General features: G+C 41.7%; 1 protein-coding gene across 4 annotated transcripts; it reads right to left on the reverse strand.

Moving 5' to 3' along the window:
- Positions 1-6,045: 6,045 nt before the first annotated feature.
- Positions 6,046-23,114, reverse strand: LOC131193481 (zinc finger protein OZF-like). 4 transcript variants are annotated; one of them, XM_058173689.1, is made up of 3 exons: positions 23,054-23,114; positions 14,103-14,332; positions 6,046-8,804 (listed from the first exon to the last, which is right to left on the reverse strand). In XM_058173689.1, the coding sequence occupies exon 3, from the start codon at positions 7,720-7,722 to the stop codon at positions 6,046-6,048; it is 1,677 nt and encodes a 558-aa protein (XP_058029672.1). In that variant the 5' UTR covers positions 7,723-8,804; positions 14,103-14,332; positions 23,054-23,114. The 4 variants fall into 4 exon arrangements, with proteins under 4 accessions (XP_058029672.1, XP_058029671.1, XP_058029673.1 ...); XM_058173688.1 differs by having other exon boundaries at positions 13,860-14,332; XM_058173690.1 differs by lacking the exon at positions 14,103-14,332 and having other exon boundaries at positions 23,054-23,087.
- Positions 23,115-26,187: the final 3,073 nt, after the last annotated feature.

The raw sequence follows: 26,187 nt of genomic DNA on the forward strand, positions 1-26,187 counted from the left end.
AGCTTTTGATCGATTGCACTGGGAATTTTTATTTAAATTAATAGACAAACTACAATTTGGAGATTGTTTTATGAGAATAATTAGGGCGATTTATGGAGAGCAAACAGCCCAGATAATAATTAATGGTAGTTTGACAGAAGCTTTTAAGATTGCGAAAGGAACAAGACAGGGGTGTTCTTTATCACCATTTTTATTTAAATTAATAGACAAACTGCAATTTGGAGATTGTTTTATGAGAATAATTAGGGCGATTTATGGAGAGCAAACAGCCCAGATAATAATTAATGGTAGTTTGACAGAAGCTTTTAAGATTGCGAAAGGAACAAGACAGGGGTGTCCTTTATCACCATTATTGTTTATTTTAACTTTGGCGCCACTACTAGATAAAATAAGAGAGTTAAAGGAGATAGAGGGAATTAAAATTAGACAACATGAGTATAAAGTGAGAGCGTTTGCAGATGATTTGGTGATTATTTTGTCAAATCCTATAAACTCAAGTGTATGTTTGTTGGAAATAATTGGTCAATATGGAAAGGTCTCAGGGTTTAATGTAAATCAGAATACATCAAAAGTGATAACAAAAAATATGACTAGACAACAGAAAGAAAAATTAGAGGAAACAACGGGATTTGAAATTGTAAAAAAGGTTAAATATCTAGGGGTTTATATTACTTCATCAAATGTGAAATTGTATAAGAATAACTTTGAGGTGTTATGGCAAAAAGTTCAGAAGGAAATGCTCAGTTTGAAAAAATTACAATTATCTCTATTGGGGAGAATAGCAGCTATTAAAATGAACGTTTTACCTAGATTTTTATTTTTGTTTCAGATGATACCAATAATTAAGAAAGATAAAAATTTGGAAGAATGGCAGATTGGAATTAATAAATTTATATGGGAAGGTAAAAAAGCGAGAGTTAAAATGAAAATAATTCAAGATTATTTTATTTTATTTGAAAGAGGAGGTTTTATTTGAAAGAGGAGGTTTAAAAATGCCCAACTTTAAATTATATTATGAAGCAGCTGCTCTTTCTGTAATAAGTGATTGGTTTAATTTAACGGAGGAAAGGATTTTGAATATAGAAGGTTATGATTTAGGGCCGGTTAGCTCAGGCTGGTAATAGCCTGTTATTAAGAACACTGAAGCCTGCAATTATTGCAGGTTCGAGCCCAGCCCAAGGTTGACTCAGCCTTCCATCCTTTATAAGGTAGGTAAAATGAGGACCCAGATTGTTGGGGGGGCAATAAGTTGACTTTGTTAAAAATATACAAATAGAATGAGACTATTGCCTTATACACTGTAAGCCGCCCTGAGTCTTCGGAGAAGGGCGGGGTATAAATGTAAACCAAAAAAAAAAAAAATTATATGGATGGCATGCATATTTATTGTATGATAAAAAAAGTGGATAGAGCCTTTAAGAATATGTTCTTCTGCGTGTTTGGAAGAAATATTATCACAAGTTAAATTACAAAATTCCTATTTGGGCAAATCCCGGGCATGCAATAGAGAATATAAATATAGAACAGAAACAGGAAATGATTACTTATAAAGATCTTCTATATACTGAGAGAGGTAATTTATAATTAAAATCCTTGCATACATTAAAAGAAGGGAGAAATTATACTTGGTTCCAATATGGGCAATTACGAGCTAGGTGGAAAAAAGATCAGAAAATTGGTATCATGCAGAATGAAGAAAATTTGGTAAAACAAATTAGAAATCAAACCTTGACCGGGATGCCTTATGCACGGTCACTCACGCTCTTGTCACTTCTTGTTTGGATTATTGCAATGGTCTCTACATGGGGCTGCCCTTGAAGTGCACCCGGAGGCTGCAGCTAGTCCAGAATGCAGCTACGCGGGTAATAGTGGGAGCCACTCGTTGCTCCCATGTAACACCACTCCTGCGCAGTCTGCACTGGCTTCCTGTGGTCTTTCGAGTGCGCTTTAAGATCTTGGTTACCACCTTTAAAGCGCTCCATGGCTTAGGGCCCGGGTACTTACGGGACCGCCTGCTGTTACCTTATGCCTCCCACCGACCCGTACGCCCACACAGAGAGGGTTTTCTCAGGGTGCCGTCCGCCAAACAATGTCAGCTGGCGGCCCCCAGGGGTAGGGCCTTCTGTTGGAGCTCCTACGCTTTGGAATGAACTTCCTCCTGGTTCACGCCAAGTGCCTGATCTTCGGACTTTTCGCCGTGAGCTGAAAACGCATTTATTTATTCAAGCGGGACTGGCTTAAAAGTTTTATTAAATTTTAATTGGGGTTATTTATGAATTTTAGGGTTTTAAATTTTTTAAATTTCGGCCATCTTTGTAATATGCTTGGTTTTAAGTTTCTGTTTTAATGTGTATATTGTGGGTTTTTATTATCCGGCTGTACTCCGCCCTGAGTCCTTGGGGAGAAGGCGGTATAAATGTAAACCAAAAAAAAAAATTATATGGATGGCATGCATATTTATTGTATGATAAAAAGTGGATAGAGCCTTTAAGAATATGTTCTTCATGTGTTTGGAAGAAATATTATCACAAGTTAAATTACAAAATTCCTATTTGGGCAAATCCTGGGCATGCAATAGAGAATATAAATATAGAACAGAAACAGGAAATGATTACTTATAAAGATCTTCTATATACTGAGAGAGGTAATTTATAATTAAAATCCTTGCATACACTAAAAGAAGGGAGAAATTATACTTGGTTCCAATATGGGCAATTAGGAGCTAGGTGGAAAAAAGATCAGAAAATTGCAGAATGAAGAAAATTTGGTAAAACAAATTAGAAATCAAACCTTGACCGGGATGCCTTATGCACGGTCACTCACTCTTGCCACTTCTTGTTTGGATTATTGCAATGCTCTCTACATGGGGCTGCCCTTGAAGTGCACCCGGAGGCTGCAGCTAGTCCAGAATGCAGCTGCGCGGGTAATAGTGGGAGCCACTCGTTGCTCCCATGTAACACCACTCCTGCGCAATCTGCACTGGCTTCCTGTGGTCTTTCGGGTGCGCTTTAAGATCTTGGTTACCACCTTTAAAGCGCTCCATGGCTTAGGGCCCGGGTACTTACGGGACCGCCTGCTGTTACCTTATGCCTCCCACCGACCCGTACGCCCACACAGAGAGGGTTTTCTCAGGGTGCCGTCCGCCAAACAATGTCAGCTGGCGGCCCCCAGGGGTAGGGCCTTCTGTTGGAGCTCCTACGCTTTGGAATGAACTTCCTCCTGGTTCACGCCAAGTGCCTGATCTTCGGACTTTTCGCCGTGAGCTGAAAACGCATTTATTTATTCAAGCGGGACTGGCTTAAAAGTTTTATTAAATTTTAATTGGGGTTATTTATGAATTTTAGGGTTTTAAATTTTTTAAATTTCGGCCATCTTTGTAATATGCTTGGTTTTAAGTTTCTGTTTTAATGTGTATATTGTGGGTTTTTATTATCTGGCTGTACACCGCCCTGAGTCCTTGGGGAGAAGGGCGGTATAAAAATCTAATAAAATAAATAAAAATAAATAAAACCCAGGCGCATATAAAGAGATTGTATAATGTGCTGATAGAAATAGATTCTGAAAGGGATTTAGTAAAGGATTGTATGATAAAATGGGCACAAAATATTCAGGAACCAATATTTTTGGAAACTTGGGAAAAAATTTGGGTTAGAAATGTTAAGTTTACGCAAGCACAGAACTTAAGAGAAAATTTTTATAAAATGTTTTATAGGTGGCATTTAGAACCTAAAAAATTATCATGTATGTATCCAGATATGCAAGCGAAATGTTGGAGATGTAATTGTGATGATACTACATATTTTCATATTTGGTGGACTTGTAAGAAGATTAAGGCTTTTTGGATAAGGATCTGGTGGATTATACAAAATGTTTTGAAAAAGAAGATAAAGTTCCTACCGCAGTTTTTCTTATTGGGAATTATTACGGACTGTACAGTAACTGAGACTAAGCTGATTTTAAACTTAATAACAGCGTGGGACAATACTGGAAGAAAAAAGAGTTACTGCTATAGAAGAATGGATATTGAAATTTACTAATTTGGCTGAAATGGCCAAAATCTCAGCCTTTTTGAAAGACACTACACAAGAAAAATATCTAACTGAATGGAAAAAAATGGATTGAATATACGCAAAATAGATATCAGATTAAGAGATATCAGATTGCCGTTGAATGATAGGATGTATTTATCTCTGATTTGTATGGGAGAAGTTAGGATTTATTTATTTATTTTATTTATTTATTTTATTAAATTTTTATACCGCCCTTCTCCCGAAGGACTCAGGGCGGTGTACAGCCGGAATAAAATACAGAATATATACAATTAAAAGAAATTAAAATAAACTATTACTAAACGGCCGATAATTTAAAAGATTTAAAAATTTAAAATATTACTAAAACCCCAATTTAAAATCCACTATTTATGCCAGTCCTGCTTGAGTGAATAAATATGTTTTTAGCTCACGACGAAAGGTCCGAAGATCAGGCACTTGACGTAAGCCAGGGGGGAGTTCGTTCCAGAGCGTCGGTGCTCCCACAGAGAAGGCCCTACTCCTGGGGGCCGCCAGCCGACATTGTTTGGCGGATGGCACCCTGAGAAGGCCCTCTCTGTGAGAGCGTACGGGTCGATGGGAGGCATAAGGTAACAGCAGGCGGTCTCGTAAGTACCCGGGTCCTAAGCCATGGAGCGCTTTAAAGGTGGTAACCAGGATCTTGAAGCGCACCCGAAAGACTACAGGAAGCCAGTGCAGACTACGGAGCAGTGGTGTTACATGGGAGCCACGAGCGGCTCCCATTACCACTCGCGCAGCTGCGTTCTGGACTAACTGCAGCCTCCGGGTGCACCTCAAGGGCAGCCCCATGTAAAGAGCATTGCAATAATCCAGCCGAGACGTAACCAGAGCGTGAGTGACTGTGCATAAGGCATCCCGGTCAAGGAAGGGAGGCAACTGGCGAATCAAGCGAACTTGGTAAAAAGCCCTCCTGGTGACGGCCGCCAGATGTTCATCAAAGGGCAGTCGACCATCCAGGAGGACGCCCAAGTTGCGAACCACCTCCTTTGGGGCCAATAACTCGCCCCCAACAGTCAGCTGCAGGAGCAGCTGACTGTACCGGGGTGCCGACATCCACAGCCACTCCGTCTTGGAGGGATTGAGCTTGAGTCTGTTTCTCCCCATCCAGACCCGTACGGCTTCCAGGCAACGGGACAGCACTTCGACCGCTTCGTTGGGGTGGTCCGGGGTGGAAAAGTACAGCTGAGTATCATCAGCGTACAGATGATAACTCACCCCGAAACCACTGATGACCTCACCCAGCGGCTTCATATAGATGTTGAACAGGGTAGGCGAGAGAATCGACCCCTGAGGTACCCCACAAGTGAGGCCCCTCGAGGACGACCTCTGCCCCCCTGTCAACACCGTCTGCGACCGGTCGGAGAGATAGGAGGAGAACCACCGATAAACGGTGCCTCCCACTCCCAATCCCTCCGACTGGCGCAGCAGGATACCATGGTCGATGGTATCAAAAGCCGCTGAGAGATCTAATAGGACCAAGGCAGAGGAACAGCCCCTGTCCCTGTCCCTCCAGAGGTCATCCACCAACGCGACCAAAGCCGTCTCCGTGCTGTAACCGGGTCGGAAGCCGGACTGGAACGGGTCTAGATAGACAGCTTCCTCCAGGTGCCGGGGAAGCTGCCACGCAACCACACTCTCTACAACCTTCGCTAAAAAGCGAAGGTTGGAGACTGGACGATAATTTCCCAAAATAGCTGGGTCCAGGGAAGGCTTCTTCAGGAGAGGGCTCACCACCGCCTCCTTCAAGGTGGCCAAAGAAGCATTTATAATCTCCTGGAGCCAGCCTCGTGTCACTTCCTGAGCGGCCAGTACTAACCAGGAAGAACACGGGTCCAGTAAACACGTAGTTGCATGCAACCTCCCCAGCAACCTGTCCACGTCCTCGAGACTAACAGAATCAAACTCATCCCAAATAACCTCAACAAGACGAGTCTCTGCCACCTCGGCTGAATCATCGCAATCATGGTCCAAGCCATCACGAAGCTGATTTTATCGTATAGATAACCGTTAAACTCCTCGGCTCGTCCCTGCAGGGGGTCATCCCGTCCCGTCCCTCCTGTTGAAGGAGGGAACGGGTCACCCGAAACAGGGCGGCCGGGCGGTTATCTGCCGATGCAATGAGGGTGGAAACGTAGGAACGCTTCGCCTCCCTCATTGCCACTAGGTAGGTCCTAGTAAAGGACCTCACTAGTGTCCGATCAGCCTCGGAATGGCTGGACCTCCAAACACTCTCTAGGCGTCTTCTCCGGTGTTTCATCTCTCTCAGCTCCCCGGAGAACCAGGGAGCCAATTGAGATCTACGCCGGGTCAGAGGCCGCAAAGGCACGACACGGTCCAAAGCACCAGCCGCGGCCCATTCCCAAGCCGCAACCAGTTCTTCAGTCGTGCCGTGGGTAAGATCCTCAGGAAACGGCCCAAGCTCCGTCAGGAACCTCTCCGGGTCCATCAGGCGCCTGGGACGGAACCAACGCATCGGCTCCGTCTCCCTGCGGTGGTGAGCAGCGGTTCGAAAGTCTAGGCAAAGGAGAAAATGATCTGACCATGACAACGGTTCTTTCACTATATCTCCTAAATCCAGATCATTTACCCACTGACCAGAGATAAAAATCAAGTCTAGCGCGCCTCCCCCGATGTGTGTAGGGCCATCAGTTACTTGAATCAGGTCCAAGGCCGTCATGGAGGCCTGGAACTCCTGAACCACTGTTGATGACAGGCCGGCCGATGGCAAGTTGAAATCTCCCAAGACCAAAAGTCTGGGAATCTCAACCGCCACGCCAGCAAGCACCTCCAGTAGCTCAGGTAGGGCTGTAGTCACGCAGCAAGGAGCCAGGTACGTGATCAACAACCCCATCTGATTTCGATGGCCCCACTTCACAAGGAGGGATTCACAGCCAGCTATCTGAGGAACAGTGGACTCCCTCGGCTCCAGACTTTCTCTAATCACAACCGCCACCCCCCCACCCCTACCCTGGGCCCTCGGCTGATGGAATGCACGGAAACCCGGAGGGCACAGTTCAACCAGGGGTACACCCCCTTCTGTGCCCAACCAGGTCTCCGTAATGCCCATAAAGTCCGCGGATTCCCTCTGAATCAGATCACAAATCAGGGGAGCCTTATTAACGACGGACCGGGCATTGCAGAGCATCAGCCGTAGACCCAAGCTCTGAGGATCTTGACCATCCGGGGAACGAGTGAGGACTGGGGGGCCGGAGCACGTGATCGCCTTTAGACATCGGCCACGTGCTCCCAAAGAATGATACGGCCCCCTGCCTCCACCATATCTGCCCCTCCCACTTACCGTACAGATGGAATGGTACTCTTTGCTCTGTTCAGACCCCTCCCCCCCTGTCTTCGGACCAGCTAAAATAGTGTCGTGAGCACACGCTGGGACTGGACATACCCTCCCCAACGGGTTTCCCCCAACACCCGCCCTTGCCCTCCCCCCCTTTAAAAGTTCCCTGTTTAAAAATCCCCAAAGGCTCTTCCTCGACGCATGCCACCTCTGTGGGTCCCAAGACCCGTCATTGAGATAGGCCCTCGATAACGTAGAGGGCCATTTCTGCAAGGCGGAGGACCCTCGCAGATGATGGAGTTCAGCCGAAGAGTAAATCATATCTCGAATCAGGCATAAATGGCGCAATGTGTCTCTCATCCATAGAAGATGGTAAAGCAGTCATATTTGGGTTGATGACATAAGACCCACAGATGGTAAAAAACGATGGACAATTCTCACACGGAATCCTCTTTCCAGATGTTAAAATAGTCGGTGCCAGCATCCTCCCCCTATAAACACCATACACCCCCAAAAAGGGTATGTAGGAGAGGAGGGGGAGGAACCCAAGATAGGGCTGATCATAACTTGGACTAGCCAAAAAGCTAACCCAAAGCACACGCGTGATCTTAAAGTGTTCCTAATAGGTAGCCCCAGCTACCCCCATCCACTCTCCAGAAATCCGAGGTGGGGGGAGACTTGCTCCAGAGTCTAAACTCCCCAAGTCAGAGTCCTGAGTTCGGGCGGGGGGAAGGAAGGAATATCCACGGAGAAATAACTAGTCCATCGCCGAATCACAGCAGGAATGACCCGGCCCAAGGCAGTCCATCCAGTCCAGAAAGTGTCCAAGGGAAGGGGAACGAGGAGGAAGGAGTCTACTGCTATTTCCACCGCCGGAAAGGCTCCGACGCCATCCAAATCCACAACGGACGTCCTCGCCATCACCGTCGCGGCCATGGCCATGCCCCCCCCCCCACAACGATCCCCGCTCCATACCGGACCTCGCTGGGGCTCCTCGATTGTATCTCCACCGTTCCCAGCGAAAAGTAGAGACTGGGCAGAAAACCCCTCTCGCTACCAACGCTGCCGTCACCCCCCCCCCGCAGCAAAAAGTTCGAAAGCAAGCTGCCGGGGGAGTAGGCCGGAATAGGCCGATATAGGCCGGAACGCCAGCCTGGAGAATGGGCCGAGGTAGGCCGAGGTAGGCCAAAACGCTGCCCCGCCCCACACAAAGATGGCCGCCACCATTTCGCTGCCGTTCGGCTCCTGGCTCGGTGCTCGGCAGCCACGAAGCTCTCAGGGGCGATAAATCACTCTCGTGGCTGCCGGGACGATCTCCCACCCGGCCAGGGGACCGAGGCAGCCCAGGTCGTCCGCCAGCTGCATCTGCGAACAGAGAGAGTGCAGCCTTGCCACTTCGAGAGCCGGTTAGTCGTCCATCTTGGACATGCGCAGAACCTTTTCTGAGAAGAAAGGGAGGAGAAGAAAGGTAGGACTATAATTTGTGTTAGGGAAAATTTAGCGTATGATAGTTTTCTTTTTGAACTATACCTTGTGTTTGCTCTGCGAGGTCGGGGGGGAGGGAGGAGAGTGGTTTTGGAGGGAGCGGGGAGGGGAGGGACGGGGAGGGGGGAAAGGGGGGTAAAAATTTTTTGTAAAAACCTTTTCAATAAAAAAAAAACCACACTCTCTTTGATTTATATGGTTTTACTTCTCAGGGTATCATAAATATCATCGCAACAGAACAGGAGAGAATAACAGAATTGGAAGGGACCTTGCAGGTCTTCTAATCCAACCCATGCTTCAGCAGGACGCCCTATACCCGTGATGGCGAACCTATGGCACACGTGCCACACGTGGCACGTGTAGCCATATCAGTGGGCATGCGAGCTCAGCTCTGGCGCGCATGTACGTGCCGGTCAGCTGCTTTTCGGGCCTTCTGGGCCCACCAGAAGTAGGGAAACAGGCTGTTTCCTGCCTCCAAAGGGCCTCGGGAGGTGGTGGGAAAGGCCCATTTTTCTCTCTCACCTGGCTCCAGAGCCTCTCTAGGAATCTGGGGAGGGTGAAAATGGCCTTCCCGACCCCCCCCCGAGGTCCTCTGGAGGTCAAAAATGACCCGTTTGCTAACTTTCGGTCCTACCCACTCATGCACGTGACCCCTCCCACCCCACTCCTGGCACGCGATGGCAAGAAGGTTAGCCATCACTGTCCTATACCATTTCAGACAAATGGTTTTCTCATCTCTTCTAAAAAGCCTCAATTGATGGAGCACCACTTTTTTTTCCAATAAATTTTTTATTTTATTTTAATACAAACAATCCATCTTCCATTAAACAGTGTGTAAACAGGGTACAAATATCTTGTGTGATAACAAAATTTACAGCCATATTCATTAATATATTTCACTAATCTACTTTTGTTTCTAGCTTTCATATTTATTCTCTAATCATCGGTAAAATAGTTCCCATACAATATTATTTAGTTTGTTCCTTCTCTTTAATTGCAAGTGTTAACCTATTCATTTCTGCACATTCAAATATTTTCCTATCACATTCTCATCTGTAGGAATTTCTTCACTTTTCCAATTTTGTACAAATATAATTCTAGCTGCAGTTATTATTACATTTTCTTTACTATAAGCTTCTGGTAAAATCCTCAACAAAAATATTTCGGGTTTCAAATTAATATGTTGTTGTAACATCTTCTCCAATCACATATTTCTGCCCAGTATTTTTTGCCTTCTGTGCATATCCACCACATATAATGAGACCCAGGTGTCTGGGGACATTTCCAACATTTAGCTGATTTATCTTCAAACATCTTTGCCAATCTTGTTGGTGGAAAATGCCCTCTACAAAAATTCTTATATAAGTTTTCTTTATATGCGGTTGACGTTGATTTGTAGTTTCTATCCCATAGTTGTTGCCATTTTTCTAATTCTATTGTATAACCAATTTTTTTTTGCCCATGCTATCATTCTTCACTTGTTCTTCTTCTAATCTGATACCCAATAAATAGCTATAGTTCCTTTATCACCCTCTCTTCTGTTCTGTTAATATCTTACCCAATTCTGTCAAATCCATATAAGAACCATATAATTTAGTCACTTTTTCGTATCTAGATTGTATTTGCAAACCTCACCAATCCCTTGCTTTCAATTCTTGTTTATTTTTGAACTTACCCGTTTCATTCAGAGTGTCTTTATATCTAATGATATTTCCCATACTAGTGATATTAGATGGATATCTGTGCTTCGCTATGAAACTATGTGCCTTACAGCTTGAAAATTAATGAGTAGTTACAGTCAGCCTCTCCTCTCCCCTTCTCTCCCTCAAGCTTGCCACACAGAAACATCTCCTATCCTATCACCTTATCAGAGTTTTGCTGTGACTAGTATTATGAGATAAACCCAGGAGCAAAACACAGCACACAGAACACACAGCCTTTAGATAATTAACAGTGGTTTATATACAACTAAATATATACATACATATACATAGTAGATACCTTATCATACAGCTACGAACACAAGGAGAGCAATAAGATACACAAGAGAGAGAGATGCCCTCTAATGGTCACCTATATAGACACCTCTTAAAATGGTAACAGTCTTGTGTGGACCCCATCAGAGTTTTAAACCAGCGATTCCAAATGATGAATCATTCCCATTGCATCAGCTTTCAGTTATTATTATTATTATTATTATTATTATTATTATTATTATTATTATTATTAATTTGATTTTTATACCGCCCTTCTCCCGAAGGACTCAGGGCGGTGTATAGGCAAGATAAAACATACAATGTACAAATTAAAATACAATTTAAAAGACTTATTTTAAAATTAGCCTGAAAAAATTAAAATATGCCATGAACTAAAAACCCCATTTAAAATTAATAAAATTTACAAAATTTAAAAATTAAAATTCAGTTCAAGCCAGCCCCGCGCGAATAAAAAGGTGTGTCTTCAGTTGCTTCCGCTTACAACCTTCCATCAGCTTACAGCTATTAAATCTACATTCCCTGAAACCTCTTCTCTCCCTCAGGCTTTCTAGCCTTCTCTCCCTCAGCCTTACCCGAAGGAAGCCTGTCCTATGCTATCTCCTTCTCTCCAAAGTTATTTTCAAGTTGGAAGGGGGAGTAGAACTTCTAACTCATTAGCATCAGTGTGTTATAATATAGAAAATACTAATGATATGATGATCATTTCGAAAAATCCTTTCTTAATGAGCACCTAGAAGCCAAGAGGAACATACGTGGCAAATTTCAAGTTTGTAGGCTTTTACGTTCTGGAGATTTCATGATTATGGCGTGAGTGCTTTTTGCTTTTATATATATATAGATTTTGATGAACAAGTGCTTCCATTGTTGAAAGCCAAAGTGGTATCTTCAAATAATGCTGTTCTCTAATTTTCTCCCAAACGAACAAAAAAACATTTCTTATATAGTGTCTTTGAAAGTAACCATGTATCCTACTTTCCCCATACCATACCTTTGAAGGTCACCTGCAAGGCACAACGGCATTTACATCTGAAATTTTACACTGGGATTGTCACTACCCCAAACTCCCCAATATATTTGCTATTCATATGGTTTCTTCCACTTGTGTGCCTCATTCCTGACACAATCTGAACAGACGTGCTTAGTGCACTGAATTCCTGGAACTGTTCGGAAAAAATGAAAGTTGAAACTCCTCTACTTCTCTTCTTTCGCTTTCTCCTTATACGAGGAACCACAATCTCCAACTATAGTCTGAGTGCTCCAATCCACAAGAGATGCTGGCTGGGGAATTCTGAGGCTGAAAATCTTGGGGCAGGCAAGGAAGAAAAAGGCTGGGACTCTATATGTGGCATTTCTATCATCTCCCATGATAAAAATGCAAAGAATGCTCCCAATATATTTTTACATAATTGCACAATTTCTGCAAAAATAAATATCCCACAACCACTTCTGCTGATGGCCAGATAACCATTATCATACTAATATGTTGCAATTTCTTTTTTTCCCCATCCCATCTAATATCATTACATATTTGCAAAAAAATAAATAAAAAAAAATCAGCCCAATACCATTACAAATTCTTTGTAGTCTAATTAAATAGTCAGTTTCTCAGCTGGACTTAAAACGGGACATTAGAAATGAAATTCAAGCCTTCTCTACACTCATCACTTTGGGTCTCTTGTGGATTTTCCTGTGTGCAATAATAGTGGATTGTTACCTGAAGGACCGTCCACACTTGGGACACTTAAATGGTTTCTCCCCTATGTGTATAAGCATATGATTTAGAAGGTTAAACCTAGTGCTGAGATCTTTCCCACAGTCTGGACCCTCATAGTTTCTCTCCTGTGTGAGTCTTCTGGTGTCTCTCTAGGCTGGAATTCTGACTGAAACTTCTTCCACACTCAGAACATTCAAATGGTTTCTCTCCTGTGTGAGTCCTCTGATGTTTCACCAGGCTGGAATTCTGACTGAAACATCTTCCACACTCAGAACATTCAAATGGTTTCTCTCCTGTGTGAGTCCTCTGGTGTTTCACCAGGCTGGAATTGGTACTGAAACTTTTCCCACAATCAGGACATTCAAAGGGTTTCTCTCCTGTGTGAGTTCTCTGGTGTATCACTAGGTTGAAATTCTCACTGAAACTTTTCCCACAAACAGGACATTGAAACGGTTTCTCCCCTGTGTGAGTCCTCTGGTGTTTCCCCAGGCTGGAACTGGTCCTGAAACTTTTCTCACAATCAGGACATTCAAAGGGTTTCTCTCCTGTGTGAATCCTCTGGTGTCTCTCCAGGCTGGAATTCTGACTGAAACTTCTCCCACAATCAGGACATTTGAAGGGTTTCTCTCCTGTGTGAGTCCTTTGATGCATCATGAGATGAGACCTCTGAGTGAAACTTTTACCACAATCAGAACATTCAAAGGGTTTCTCTGCTGTGTGAATCCTCTGGTGGCTAATAAGGTGGGAATTTCGACTGAAACTTCTTCCACAGTCAGGACATTCAAAAGGTTTCTCTCCTGTATGAGTCCTCTGGTGTTTCACCAGGCTGGAATACAGATTGAAACGTCTTCCACACTCAGAACATTCAAATGGTTTATCTTCTGTATGAATCTTCTGGTGGCTAATAAGATGGGAATTCTGACTGAAACTTTTCTCACAAACAGGACATTGAAACGGTTTCTCCTCTGTGTGAGTCCTCTGGTGTTTCACCAGGCTGGAACTGGTACTGAAACTTTTCTCACAATCAGGACATTCAAAGGGTTTCTCTCCTTTGTGAGTTCTCTGGTGTATCACCAGGTTGGAATTACGACTAAAACTTTTCTCACAATCAGGACATTCAAAGGGTTTCTCTCCTGTGTGAGTTCTCTGGTGTATCACCAGGTTGGAATTACGGCTAAAACTTTTCCCACAAACAGGACATTCAAATGTTTTCTCTCTTGTGTGAGTCCTCTGGTGTGCAACAAGGTCAGAATTCCGACTAAAACTATTCCCACATTCAAGACATCTACAGAGTTTCTCACCTGTGTGAATCATCTGGTGGCTAATAAGGTTGGAATTGGTAGTGAATTTTTTCTCACAATCAGGACATTCAAATGGTTTCTCCCCCGTGTGAGTCCTCTGTTGTCTCATGAGTTGGGAATTCTGAGAGAAACTTTTCTCACAATCAGGACATTCAATTTTCTCACAATCAGGACTGTCTGCTCTACGTTGATTTCCAATTGACCTTTTCCTCCCAGTAACTTCCAGATATTTCTGTCTTTTACCTAATGGAAGAATAATCTCCCTTGACTTTACATGTAATGTATGCTTGAATTTCACACTCTTCTTTTCCGAGCTAGAAATCTCTTCCTGATTTTCTCTCATTTCTCTCTCACTTGCTGAGGAAGGTGAAGAAAATGGAAAATATTTTGATTTCGGGACTGACTTGCTTTCCTATTCAATGTTGCTTGTTATCCTCAGTTGTCCAAAGCGCTCTTATTGCCATTCTCTTTGTCTATAAGATTCAAATAAAAATGTATCTTTAATTGTGCATAAAATGGTTGCAGAAGATGGGAAAAAAAGAAAAACATTTACATTACAATGAAAAAGCAAACATGCCACAATACTCAAAGAAGCTCTTACATTACTCACGACACATGGAAGACTACCCAGATCCAAGTTTGAATATCCATTCAATGATGAAATTCACTTGTTGACTGGGTCAATCACAAATTCTTAGCAGTGCAAAGGGTTGTTTTCACATACAGTAAAGTGAAAAAGAAACTAAACCCTTTATCATTTCTATGGTTTTACTTATCAGGGTATCATAAATATCAGCAGAACAGAACAGAAGAGAATAACAGAATTGGAAGGGACCTTGCAGGTCTTCTAATCCAGCCTCTGCTCAAGCAGGAGACCCTATACCAGGGGTAGTCAACCTTTTTATACCTACCACCCACTTTTGTATCTCTGTTAGTAGTAAAATTTTCTAACCACCCACCGGTTCCACAGTAATGCGTCGTGTATCGTCGTCTGCACAGGCCTCTCGCACATCGTGGATTGGGTTTGGGCTGGGGCGCCGGCTACCAGCTCTGCTTGTCTGTTACAGCTGGGTGGTTTGGGGGCAGATGCGCGAGCTATTCTGGGACGAGGCTCTTTTGTTTGCGGTCGCACTATAGCACCATTTAGTTTCACTTGCGTACCGTGAACTAATCTTATGCGTGGGCAATACAAATAGTATATTTTCAGAAATTTAAATTGTCACAAGGAATTTTATGAAAACCTAATGAAAATGTTTTTAAATAATGCTATGAAAATTTTTTAAAAAGTCAATTAAATTTTTTTTTAAAAGGAAAGTGCTTCAGTATTGGACAAAAGCCCTACCGCCCACCATGAAAGCTGGAACACCACCTAGACGGCCACCAATGGGAGCCTGATGCCTGCCGTCAGCGGTGTCTGCGGAAGGAGCGGTTGCCCCTCCCCCAAAAAGGACGCCGTGACTGACCGCGGGACCTGCCTTTGTCAGAGGACCCCTCCACTGAGTGATGATAGTGGCCCCACTGACCTCCCTGTGTTTGAAAACCTCTCTGATATCTGCCAAAGGCCGACCCCCAATAGGGACGAAAATAAGACTTCCGAAAGGAGGGGGAAAACCTTGTATCCCCTCTCCTTGACAAGGCAGTCAACACCTTCTTCTTCCCCTTAGTTTCCGTCAACATGGGCTCCAAAGCCTCACCAAACAACTATGCATCTTTAAATGGCACAGAGGCCAATCGCCATCTGCGCTTTGTGTCTGCCTGCCAATTTTTTAACCAAAGAAACCTCCGTGCTGTGACCGAGGACGCAATCAACTTTGCCACATATTTCACGGAGGACATAGTGGCATCCGCTGTGTATTCCACAGCTGCCATTATCTTGTTGAAATCCTGATGAGTCCTCAGATCGGTCACCGGTACTTTCTCCTGCATTTGTTTAAGCCACAGAAGGACGGCCCTTCTGAAGAAGGATGCTGCTTTGGCCGCCCTTATACCCCAGGCTGCTTCGTGAGGGCCTGCTCCAACTTCCGATCCTCTGGCTTCAAAACTTCCTCAGGTTCAACCAAGGTGGCCGAAGAGGAAGCTAGGGCCAAAACCGGGTCATCCATCTCAGGCACTCTCAGGAGTTCCATCAGGTCAGAAGCCGTGTTAAAAAACCGTCTCTCAAGGGAGGACATGTTCGGTAATGCGGCCGGGGCTTCCCACCGTTTCTTAATCATATCTAGAAATAACTGAGGAGCAGGAACTGTCTCCGTCTCCACCATTGGTTCAGAAAAAAGCATGTCTGCAGGGTCCTGCTCTGGACAGGCGCCTTGTTCCCCTAGGAGTCCCTGTTTAGTAACCGCCTTAGCTTTACTCAACAAGGCCTTAAAAAGATGAGGCCTGAACAGCCCTTTAAACATGGGCTGCTCCGGTAAAAAACCTTCCTCCTCAGACAATTCCTGGTCCCATTGTTCATCCTCCATGGATGGGGAACTCTCCGCCTCTGAAGGTGAATCAGAGCTGTCAGAACGCGACCCCATGTGTCCGTCTGCTGGTTCTGTTTCTACCTGATCCCTATCCTGTGACTGGGCTTCCGCCCCAAGAACAGATTGCCTGTTACGACTTTTGCCTGCCTCAAGTTCCCGGTGAACCGCCTCCGCGATCCATTTCCGCACTAACTCAGGCATTTCTGTCACCTGGTCTATGGTCTGCCTATCCCCTTGCTACCAAGTTGATAGGTGTAGAACTGGGCCTCCCTGTATTGGAGCCGCTCCCTGATGTCTGGGGCGACAGGGCCCTGGCCAGAAAACTGGAAGAAGGATCCGGTTCCACCATTGGATCTTTCTCCATAGGCTGTACCTCATCCCTAATAAATGTGGACTTAGTGGCCTTGTTGGTATTCCTCTGAACCTGTCTTTCCAGCGCCTTCTGGCGGCGTTTTTCCGCCTTCTCCTGCGCTTTAGTGGGCCTTTTAAGCGCCAAGGCTTTTGCTCTAAGTTTTGCAGCTGCTTCCGAACTGCCACTCCTTGTCTTATGACAACGGCTCTTCGAGCCTTCAGTGGCAGCTCTCTGAGGTCGAGAAGCATCAGTGACCTCCATCTGGTCACTAAGTGAGGCATCCGACGCCATATTTCTAGAAAACATATAGAAATAAAATTACATATAAGTAAGCACCTTTTATAATTCCATGAATTTAATTTTAATTTTTTATTATTATTTTATTTTTATTTTTTTTATTTTTTTATTATTATTATTATTGCTATCATAACAAATTCTATGTAATACATATAAATGTCAATGTACAAGCCTCAATAACCAGTTACCATCTTTAGAACTCAGCAGCATTACAAGGGTTAATTCCCTAAACTGTTGGTCCTTTCCCTCTGCAGGTCAGAACGCCTGCTCAAAACTCCCGAGCCATGCAGCCTGGAACCGGCTGCTTCAGGCTAAATCAGGCCTCTTCACTTCTTTACTCCAAAGGCCTATGCTGTACTGGAGGGCCGATAACCAAAACCCCATGACAGCCTCTTTTCTCTTTCTTCAGTTCAATTTTTATTTTTTTATTTTTTTTATTTTCTTTGGTATTATTATTATTTAATTTTTATTTATTTATTTATTCTTTATTATTATTATTATTTTATTCCTGTTTATTTTCCAGATATATATATATATATATAAATATATATATATTTGTTTTCTGAGGTTTTCGCGGGTGTTTGTATGTAGGTCTTTGGTTATTCGGGTTTTCTCCCGCGTAAAATTGGAAGTGTCTTGGCGACGTTTCGACAAAGTCTCATTCATCATCTTCAGGCTTCAGCTTCATGCTTCTGGGAGCAACTGCGAACTTCAGTAGCTTAACAGATGGATCATTGGAGATGCAGTCATTGGTATACAGAGAGAAGAGAAGTGGGGAGAGCACACAGCCTTGGGGGGCCCCTGTGCTAATTGTACAGGTATTTGATGTGATCTTGCTTAGCTTCACCTGCTGCTTCCTGTTTGTTAGGAAGCTTGTGATCCACTTACAAGCCTGTTCTGGTACCTGTAGCTGGTTTAGCTTAGTTAGGAGAATGTCTGGAATGATGGTATTGAATGCTGAACTAAAGTCTACAAAAAGGACCCTTGCATAGGTCTTTGGAGACTCAAGATGTTGTAGGATGTAGTGCAGAGCCATATTAACAGCATCATCTGTTGATCTATTTGCTCGGTATGCAAATTGCAAGGAGTCTAACAGCGGATCCGTGATGGTTTTCAGGTAGGAAAGCACTAGCCTTTCAAAGGTTTTCATGACTACAGATGGTAAAGCAACTGGTCTGTAGTCATTCAGTTCCTTGATGGTGGGCTTCTTCGGCACTGGGATGATGGTAGAGCGTTTGAAGCAAGAAGGAACATAACACATCTCTAGTGATTTATTGAAAATATGGGTGAAGATGGGGGCCAATTGGTCAGCACAGACTTTTAAGCAAGAAGGAGTTATCTTGTCTGGGCCTGGAGCTTTTCCTGGCTTTTGTCTGTGAAATAGGTCCTGCACTTCCTTTTCTGTGATCACTAGGGTAAATCATATTAATTTACAATATGTAAAACATAATACGTTTAATAATGCCAATAAGCCAGGAAGATGGCTTGCCTATTTAATAAGGAAAAAACAGAAACGATTGATAAAATAGAATATAGGGGTAAGGAAGTTTATCAAAAGAACTTGATTAAAAAGCATTTTAGAGTATTATAGTAAGTTATATTCTAGGATATGATTGATGATACAGAGATAGAAAGATATTTACAACAACAAAATATTTGTGAGCTTACAGAAAACCAAAGAGAAGAACTGAATCAATTAATTACTTCAGAGGAAATTTTGTTAGCAATTAAACAACTTAAAATCGGTAAAGCACCAGGTACAGATGGTTTAACAGCTGTTTATTATAAAAATTTACAAAATGAGATGGTTGAACCACTTAAAGAGTTATTTAATAAAATTCAAATGGGAGATGTTCCCCCTTCATGGAGGACAGCCTTTATTTTTGTTAATACCGAAGGAAGATCGAGATGGTATTAAAGCAGAGAATTATAGGCCTAGATCACTTCTAAATACTGATTACAAGATATTTACCAAGATACTTGCTAATAGATTAATGCCAGTGATGAATCAAATAATTCATAATGATCAGTCAGGTTTTATTAAGGGTAGGCAGATGAGATATAATGTGAGGCAAATCAGAATTTACTTGAATATTTGGAACGAAACAACCAAGTATCAGCGGCATTCCTTTTTTTGGATGCTGAAAAAGCTTTTGATAGATTGGATTGGCAGTTTTTGTTTAAAGTAATAGAAAAAATGCAATTTGGGGATTATTTTATCCATGCAATTAAAGCAATATATCAGAAGCAAACAGCACAAATAATAGTAAATGGTGGGTTAACAGAAACTTTTAAAATTGGGAAAGGGACGAGACAGGGATGTCCCTTGTCCCCATTACTTTTTATTTTAACTTTAGAAATTCTTTTGAATAAAATACGTGGTTCCGATCGAATAAAGGGAATTAGAGTTAAACATCAAGATTACAGATTAAGAGCTTTTGCAGATGACCTGGTTGTTACTGTATCTCAACCAATATACTCAGTAACTGGTTTAAAAGATATAATTGGTCAGTATGGCAAAGTATCTGGATTTAAGGTGAATCAGCAAAAGACAAAGATGATAACTAAAAATATGAATATACAACAAAAAGAAGAGTTAGAAAGAACTACAGGTTTTGAAATTGTTAAAAAGGTTAAATATTTAGGAATATATATTACAGCTTCAAATGTTAAATTATACAAAAATAATTATGAGGTATTGTGGCAGAAGGTATGGAAAGAAATGGAGAGTTGGAAGAAGTTACAACTATCTTTGTTGGGAAGAATAGCGGCTATAAAAATGAATGTTTTGCCCAGGTTTTTATTTTTGTTTCAAATGATACCGGTGCTTAAGAATGATATTAAATTACAGGAATGGCAAAAGGGGATTAGTAAATTTGTATGGATGGGCAAAAAACCAAGAATAAAATTAAAAATAATGCAGGATACAAGGGAAAGGGGGGGTCTTAAAATGCCTAATTTAAAATTGTATTATGAGGCAGTTGTCTTATCAATAATTACTGATTGGATTAATTTAACTGAGGAAAGAGTTTTGAATATAGAAGGTTATGGTTTGTTATATGGGTGGCATGCCTATTTATTATATGATAACAAAGTAGATAAAATATTTAAAAATAATATAATTAGAAATGCATTATTGAGGGTTTGGAGGAAATATCAATATAAATTAGATGGAAAGATTCCAATATGGGCAATCCTGAGACACATGATAGAAAATATAAATATATATCAAAAGATGGAGGTAGTTACCTATAAAGAACTTCTTTGTATGGAAAAGGGGGAATTACAATTAAAATCTAGAGAAAAGATGGGGGAAGAAGGGAAAAATTATACATGGTTCCAATATGGACAATTACAAGCTAGATGGAAATTAGATCAAAAAATAGGTGTTAAGCAAATTGAGGATAATTTGTTAAAACAAATGAGAGATCAAGGCCAACAACATATTAAGAGGTTGTATAATGTATTAGTAGAAATAGACTCAGAGACTGAATTGGTTAAGGATTGTATGATTAAGTGGGCACAAAATCTTCAGCAACCAATAATGTTGGAAACTTGGGAAAGAATTTGGGTGAGGAATGTTAAATTTACACAAGCGCAAAATATGAGAGAAAATTTTTATAAGATGTTTTATAGATGGCATTTAGACCCCAAAAAATTGTTATGTATGTATCCTAATGTACAGGCTAAATGTTGAGATGCGATTGTGAAGATGCCACTTATTACCATATATGGTGGACTTGTAAAAAAGTTAAAGCATTTTGGATTAAAGTATGGTGGATCATGCAGAATATTTTGAAAAAGAAGATTAAGTTTACCCCGCAGTTCTTTTTACTAGGAATAATTATGGATTGTACAGCTATAGAGACTACATTGATTTTGAATTTAATAACAGCCATAAGACTTTTGATTGCTCAATATTGGAAGAAAGAAGAATTACCTACAATTGAAGAATGGACACTTAAAGTATCAAATCTGGCAGAAATGGCAAAATCTCTGCTTACTTGAAAGACTATACACAAGAAAAATATATTTTAGAATGGAAAATGTGATTGATTATATTCAAAATAAGTATCAGATAAAAAATATCAGCATATGAATAAATTTAGGAAATATTTTGTATTAGATATATTTTGAAGGAGAGGGAATTGAGAGTGTGATTAAGTGTGAGAGACTAGAGATTATTTATTTATTTATTTATTTATTATATAGTATTTAAGGACAGGCAGTTAAAATTACATATACAGATTAAAAACAACAATTAAAAACTTATTCTATTGAAATTTAAAATAGTATAATTTAGGAATTATTTTAGATTATGATTGTTAGTTTTGATACCCTGCATTTTGTTCTGGGAAGTCGGGTGGGGGAGGAATTGGGGGTTGAGGCTAGAGATGGAGTGATGGTTAATGTACAGGGATTATTGAAGATGTATAAATATAATTAATGTAGGGTCAGGTCTGCCCAGTTACCATTTTAGAGCGGTGGGAGGGAGAAAAGAGAGTAGGAGGAAAGAGGAGAAGAGGAAGAGGGGTAGAAGAGGAAGGAAGGTGTAGGGTGGAGGAGGAGAGGATGTAGATAAGAGAGGAAGGTCTGGAAAGTAGAAGGTAGAAGAGGAAGAGTGTTAAAAGGGTGGTGGTGATCAGGCCCGACTAATTGTATATAACTGTACATTGAATGAGTTGTTTGATATGATTGTAAAATAAAACTTTTTACAAGAAAAGAAAGAAGAAGATAAGAGAATGGAGAAAGGAGAAAACAGAATTGGAATTTTGAGAGACCAAAGAAATAAGGAAGAAAATGGATAGCAGAAAAAAAAAACATCAATAGGTTGATTTAAGGGAAGGATAGTAGTAAAAATTGTATGTAAGAAGTAAATTAGAAGAAATATAAAGATTATTGTAAAGGAAGTAAGAAAAATGAAATATGTATGTGAAGCAAAAAGAAGAAATATACTGTTTAATGTAAAATGGAAAGTAGATGAAATGAAAGATAAAATGGATTATGTTTTGTTGTCTGAGGATGCATGGATTGAGAGAACTATACTGGATGGTAAAGAAATATGTTTTAAATATTGAAAAAATAAAAATTAATTGAAATTAAGGTATAAAACTGAAAAGTAAATGATAAGAATGAAAAGAAATATATACAAGAAGCAAAAAGGAACTATACTGTTTAAGAAAAATAGACCAGTAAATGAAATATGAAAGATAGAATCGTTTATAGGTGAAAATAATTGAAAGTGAGACATAAAATTGATCAAAATTGAATGTTAGAAAATGATGTATGCTAATGAAAAAGAAAAAAAAGCCCCCTCCCCAAGAATGAAATATTTTGGGGAATGTTAAAAGAGGCAGAATATTGTATTTCCCCAAAGGAGAAATGAAAAAAAATCTTTAAAAGGCAGCAGCCAACAGTTCCAACAGATGCCTGAAGTCTTTAGAGGTGGAGATTTTGTGCCCATTTAGAAAGAGAGGCCAATCTATTCACAAACAAAACACCTTCAGCTCCAGTTGATGGGATTAAGAAGGACAGGACTTTTAGGACATAATGGCCACCACCATTAAAATGGAGCATTTCAATCACACAACCCCAAAGACTGTATAAAGGCCTCTTATCCCAACCTCATTTTGTCAACAACCTAAAAACCAGAGGCACATGAGTCTGAACTGTTGCCCTGAGAAATCAGGTCCAAAGCAGAATAATTGAGTTGGGGGACCTTGGAGGTCTTCTAGTCCATCCTGTTCAGGCAGGAGACCCTATTCCATCCAGAACAAATGGCTGTCCAATCTCCTCTTAAAACCCTCCAGTGACGGAGCAGCCACAACCTCTGGAGGGAAGCCATTCCCAAAGAATCAACTTTAATTTAAAAGATACTTTTTAAATCTTCCCAGCAGCAGAAAATTGCAGCCACCAGTTTCACAGCCTGCAGCCCCAGTGGGCTTCCATTTGGGGAGGGAAGGAACCTGCAGCAGCAGCAGCAGCTGACCTGCTTCAGCCCGGTTGCTTCTCTGCTTCCAGGCCGTGGAGGGAACCGAACAGCCCGACTTGCTCGGACTCCTCCACCTGCTGCCTCAACTCACCTGCCAGATGCTGCTTCGACCCTGGGAAGAGCAGAAAGCCGCTCTGCGCACCACTTTTCTCCCACGAGTCATCCGGAAGAGGAAGTTTCTCTGCACTTCTCTTCCCAGCCTTTCTAGCAATGCGGTACTCGATGGTTTAAAAACTCCTCTTTCAAGCTCAAGTGGCACTAAAGTGTGTGTGGCTTTCTAGGCAAAGATGTTGCCTGATCGCCATCTAGCGACCTGAGGTGGAAAACACGCTTGTCCAGTCTCCACCAAGTCCTTTGGAAGATGTTTCAGAATTACGTCCTTTTCGACTCCTAGCAACGGACCTTTGCAACTGAGCATATTAATGCAGCCTAGGATTGTATTTTGGCTGTTATCACTTATTGTTGGATCACTTTAAGTGATCGTCCACTGGGATTCCAAGATCCCTCACAATTATGGGCATTAAACCAGTTTATACTGGCTCAATTCACCTAGTTTATACCTATGCAGTTGGTTTTTCTGGTCTAAGTGTAAAACTTTATCTGTGTCATATCATTTTGTTAGATGTCTTACATATTGAACAAAACTAAGTACATACTAGATGGACATTATACAGACGTCATCCCGTTAAAGACCTTGAGTACAAATGATCTATGCAGCCACTGCAACTACATAGCAAAAAAAGCAAGTGTTGTAAACCTAATTTTGAGCTTCTTTCCAAAACATACACTACTAACAGAGCATATAAAACATTTCTAGACCAATGAATATAATTGTCTTCGGTTCTGCAACCAACAAGAAAAACACAGACTTCAGAGGATAATTAGACTGCAGAAAAATAATTTACCAACTGTTCCATTGAGGACCTGTATACTACAATCAAGAAAAGGGTGAAAATATTTGCAGATCTGATCCTGGACATAAACTGTTAACTATTTTGTGTTGTAAATGTTGTACCTTGATGAACGATCTTTCTTTATGCACTGAGAGCATATGCACAAAATTCTTGTGTCCAATCACACTTGGCCAATAAAAATTTATTCTATTCTATTCTATTCTAGAATGCTTGCCTGTTTGGAACCTCACATATCTCTGAATCAATACAATTGAACGGTCCAGAAATATTTTACAGAGTCATTCCTCTGAAAACAAAAAATACCTTATACCAGTTTGAAATCCTAGGCTTAGAAAACTTGAACTCTGTCGCAACAAGACCTAACTCACAGAATCATCTATTGTAATGTCCTTGTCAAAGACTACTTCAGCTTTAATTGCACACAAGGGCAACCAATATATTTAAACTTAATGTTAACCGCTTTAATCTAGATTGCAGAAAATATGACTTCTGTAACAGAATCATCAGGGCTTGGAATACTTTACCTGACTCTGTGGTCTCTTCCCATAATCCTAAAAGGTTTAACCAAAACTCAACTATGGACTCACCCCATTCCTAAGAGGACCATATGGTGTATAAGCGCACAAACATTTTACCATTCCTGTCCTATTGTTTTCTTTTCTTCCTATTTATATACTTATACCTCCTAACATTTACTCATATATATGTTTATATACTATATAATCTTTTTGTATGATGTTGTGACAAAATAAATAAATAAATAAAATAAATAAATAGATGGGGCCACTGTTCAAGTCTGTCAAGTCTTTTTTTGGATCTTGAGCTTGTCTTTTGGGGCACTGGCAATTCCTGCCAGCTTAATGTCATCTGAAAATTTGATAAGTTCCCCTTCTATCCCCTTGTCTAGATTGCTTATGTAGATTTTGATGAGTACTGGGCAGGGATGAAATCCAACAGGTTCTGACAGGTTCTGGAGAACCGGTAGTGGAAATTTTGAGCAATTTGGAAAACTGGTAGCGGAAATTTTGAGTAGTTCAGAGAACCAGCAAATACCATCTCTGGGGTGGTAATGGAGATTTTGCAATATCCTTCCCCCAGGAGTGGGGAGGGAATGGGGATTTTGCAGTATCCTTCCCCTGTTCATGCCCACCAAGCCACGCCCACCAAGCCACATCACCCCACCAAGTCACACCCATAGAACCAGTAGCAAAAAAAATGGATTTCATGACTGGTACTGGGTCTAAACTGCAACCTGAAGGTATCTCACTGCTTTCTTTCCTCCATGAGGGTGTAGTTCCATTGAGGACTACATGCTGAGTACGATTTGTCAGCCAGTTAGAAACTCATTTTGTGTGGGTGCTGTCTATCCCACATTTTTCTATCTTGCCAAGAAGTAGTCTGTGATCTACTTTATCAAATGCTTTCCTGAAACCTAAGTATACTATGTCCACAGCATTTCACTGGTCCACTCATTTAGTCATTGTCATTTTTGGCCTTCTGTGGGCCTTGGTTGATGGCCCCTTGTTTTTTTCAACTGGCAGCGGCGGCGGTGGCCTTACTCCCAGGGGCTGAGGCTTTCTATCAATGCTTGAGAATTTTTTCCATCAGTCAAAGAGGAGGAGAGAGAAAGATCTCGGAGAGGTAGTGGCAGAGGTCGATGTGTCATCTGGAGGGTTCCCTGTCAAAAGAGTTGAGGCGAGGCTGGCCTTCTTTTGGACCCTCTGCAGCTCAGCCTAGGATTGCCCAAGGTCAGCCTAAGAGTAGCAAGTATGGAGTCCTGACATCAAGGCCATATCGACAACATCATGGCCGAATGGACTGGCTTGGAGGAGATGGTCATCTGACCAAATCCCGTTTGGGTTGGGGTAGAATAACGCCCCAGAGTCCTGAAGTCCACGGTCCATCTCGCCAGCCAGGAGCCCAGTGTAATGACATTTTGACATCTTGACCGCTTGATGGACTGGGACGTTGTATTTTATTTGCAAGATTTTCAACAGAGACCTTGCCTCGTAGATTCCTCTAGAGGTCTGGCCTCCATACTATCAGGACATCTGAGGAGTTTTGAACCCAGAGTTGCATTCAAATCTAGGAGGCTCAGGGATTTTAATGAACTGTTTTAAGTTTTTTACCGGGAGTTTTAAGAATTTTAAGAGGTAATTGACGGGTTTGGTTCTGGATAACCCATCAGGGACTAGGTCCACCATTGTTCACCTAACAATAGGTCCGGGTTGTAGATGGCCCAGTTTGTCAGCATTTATTAATACGGGGAGAGGCAGATATGTAACAAATCAGGTTTCGGGTTCGCCTCTGT

The sequence above is a fragment of the Ahaetulla prasina genome, chromosome 2 (genome assembly GCF_028640845.1).
Source record: "Ahaetulla prasina isolate Xishuangbanna chromosome 2, ASM2864084v1, whole genome shotgun sequence".
NCBI lineage: Eukaryota > Metazoa > Chordata > Lepidosauria > Squamata > Colubridae > Ahaetulla > Ahaetulla prasina.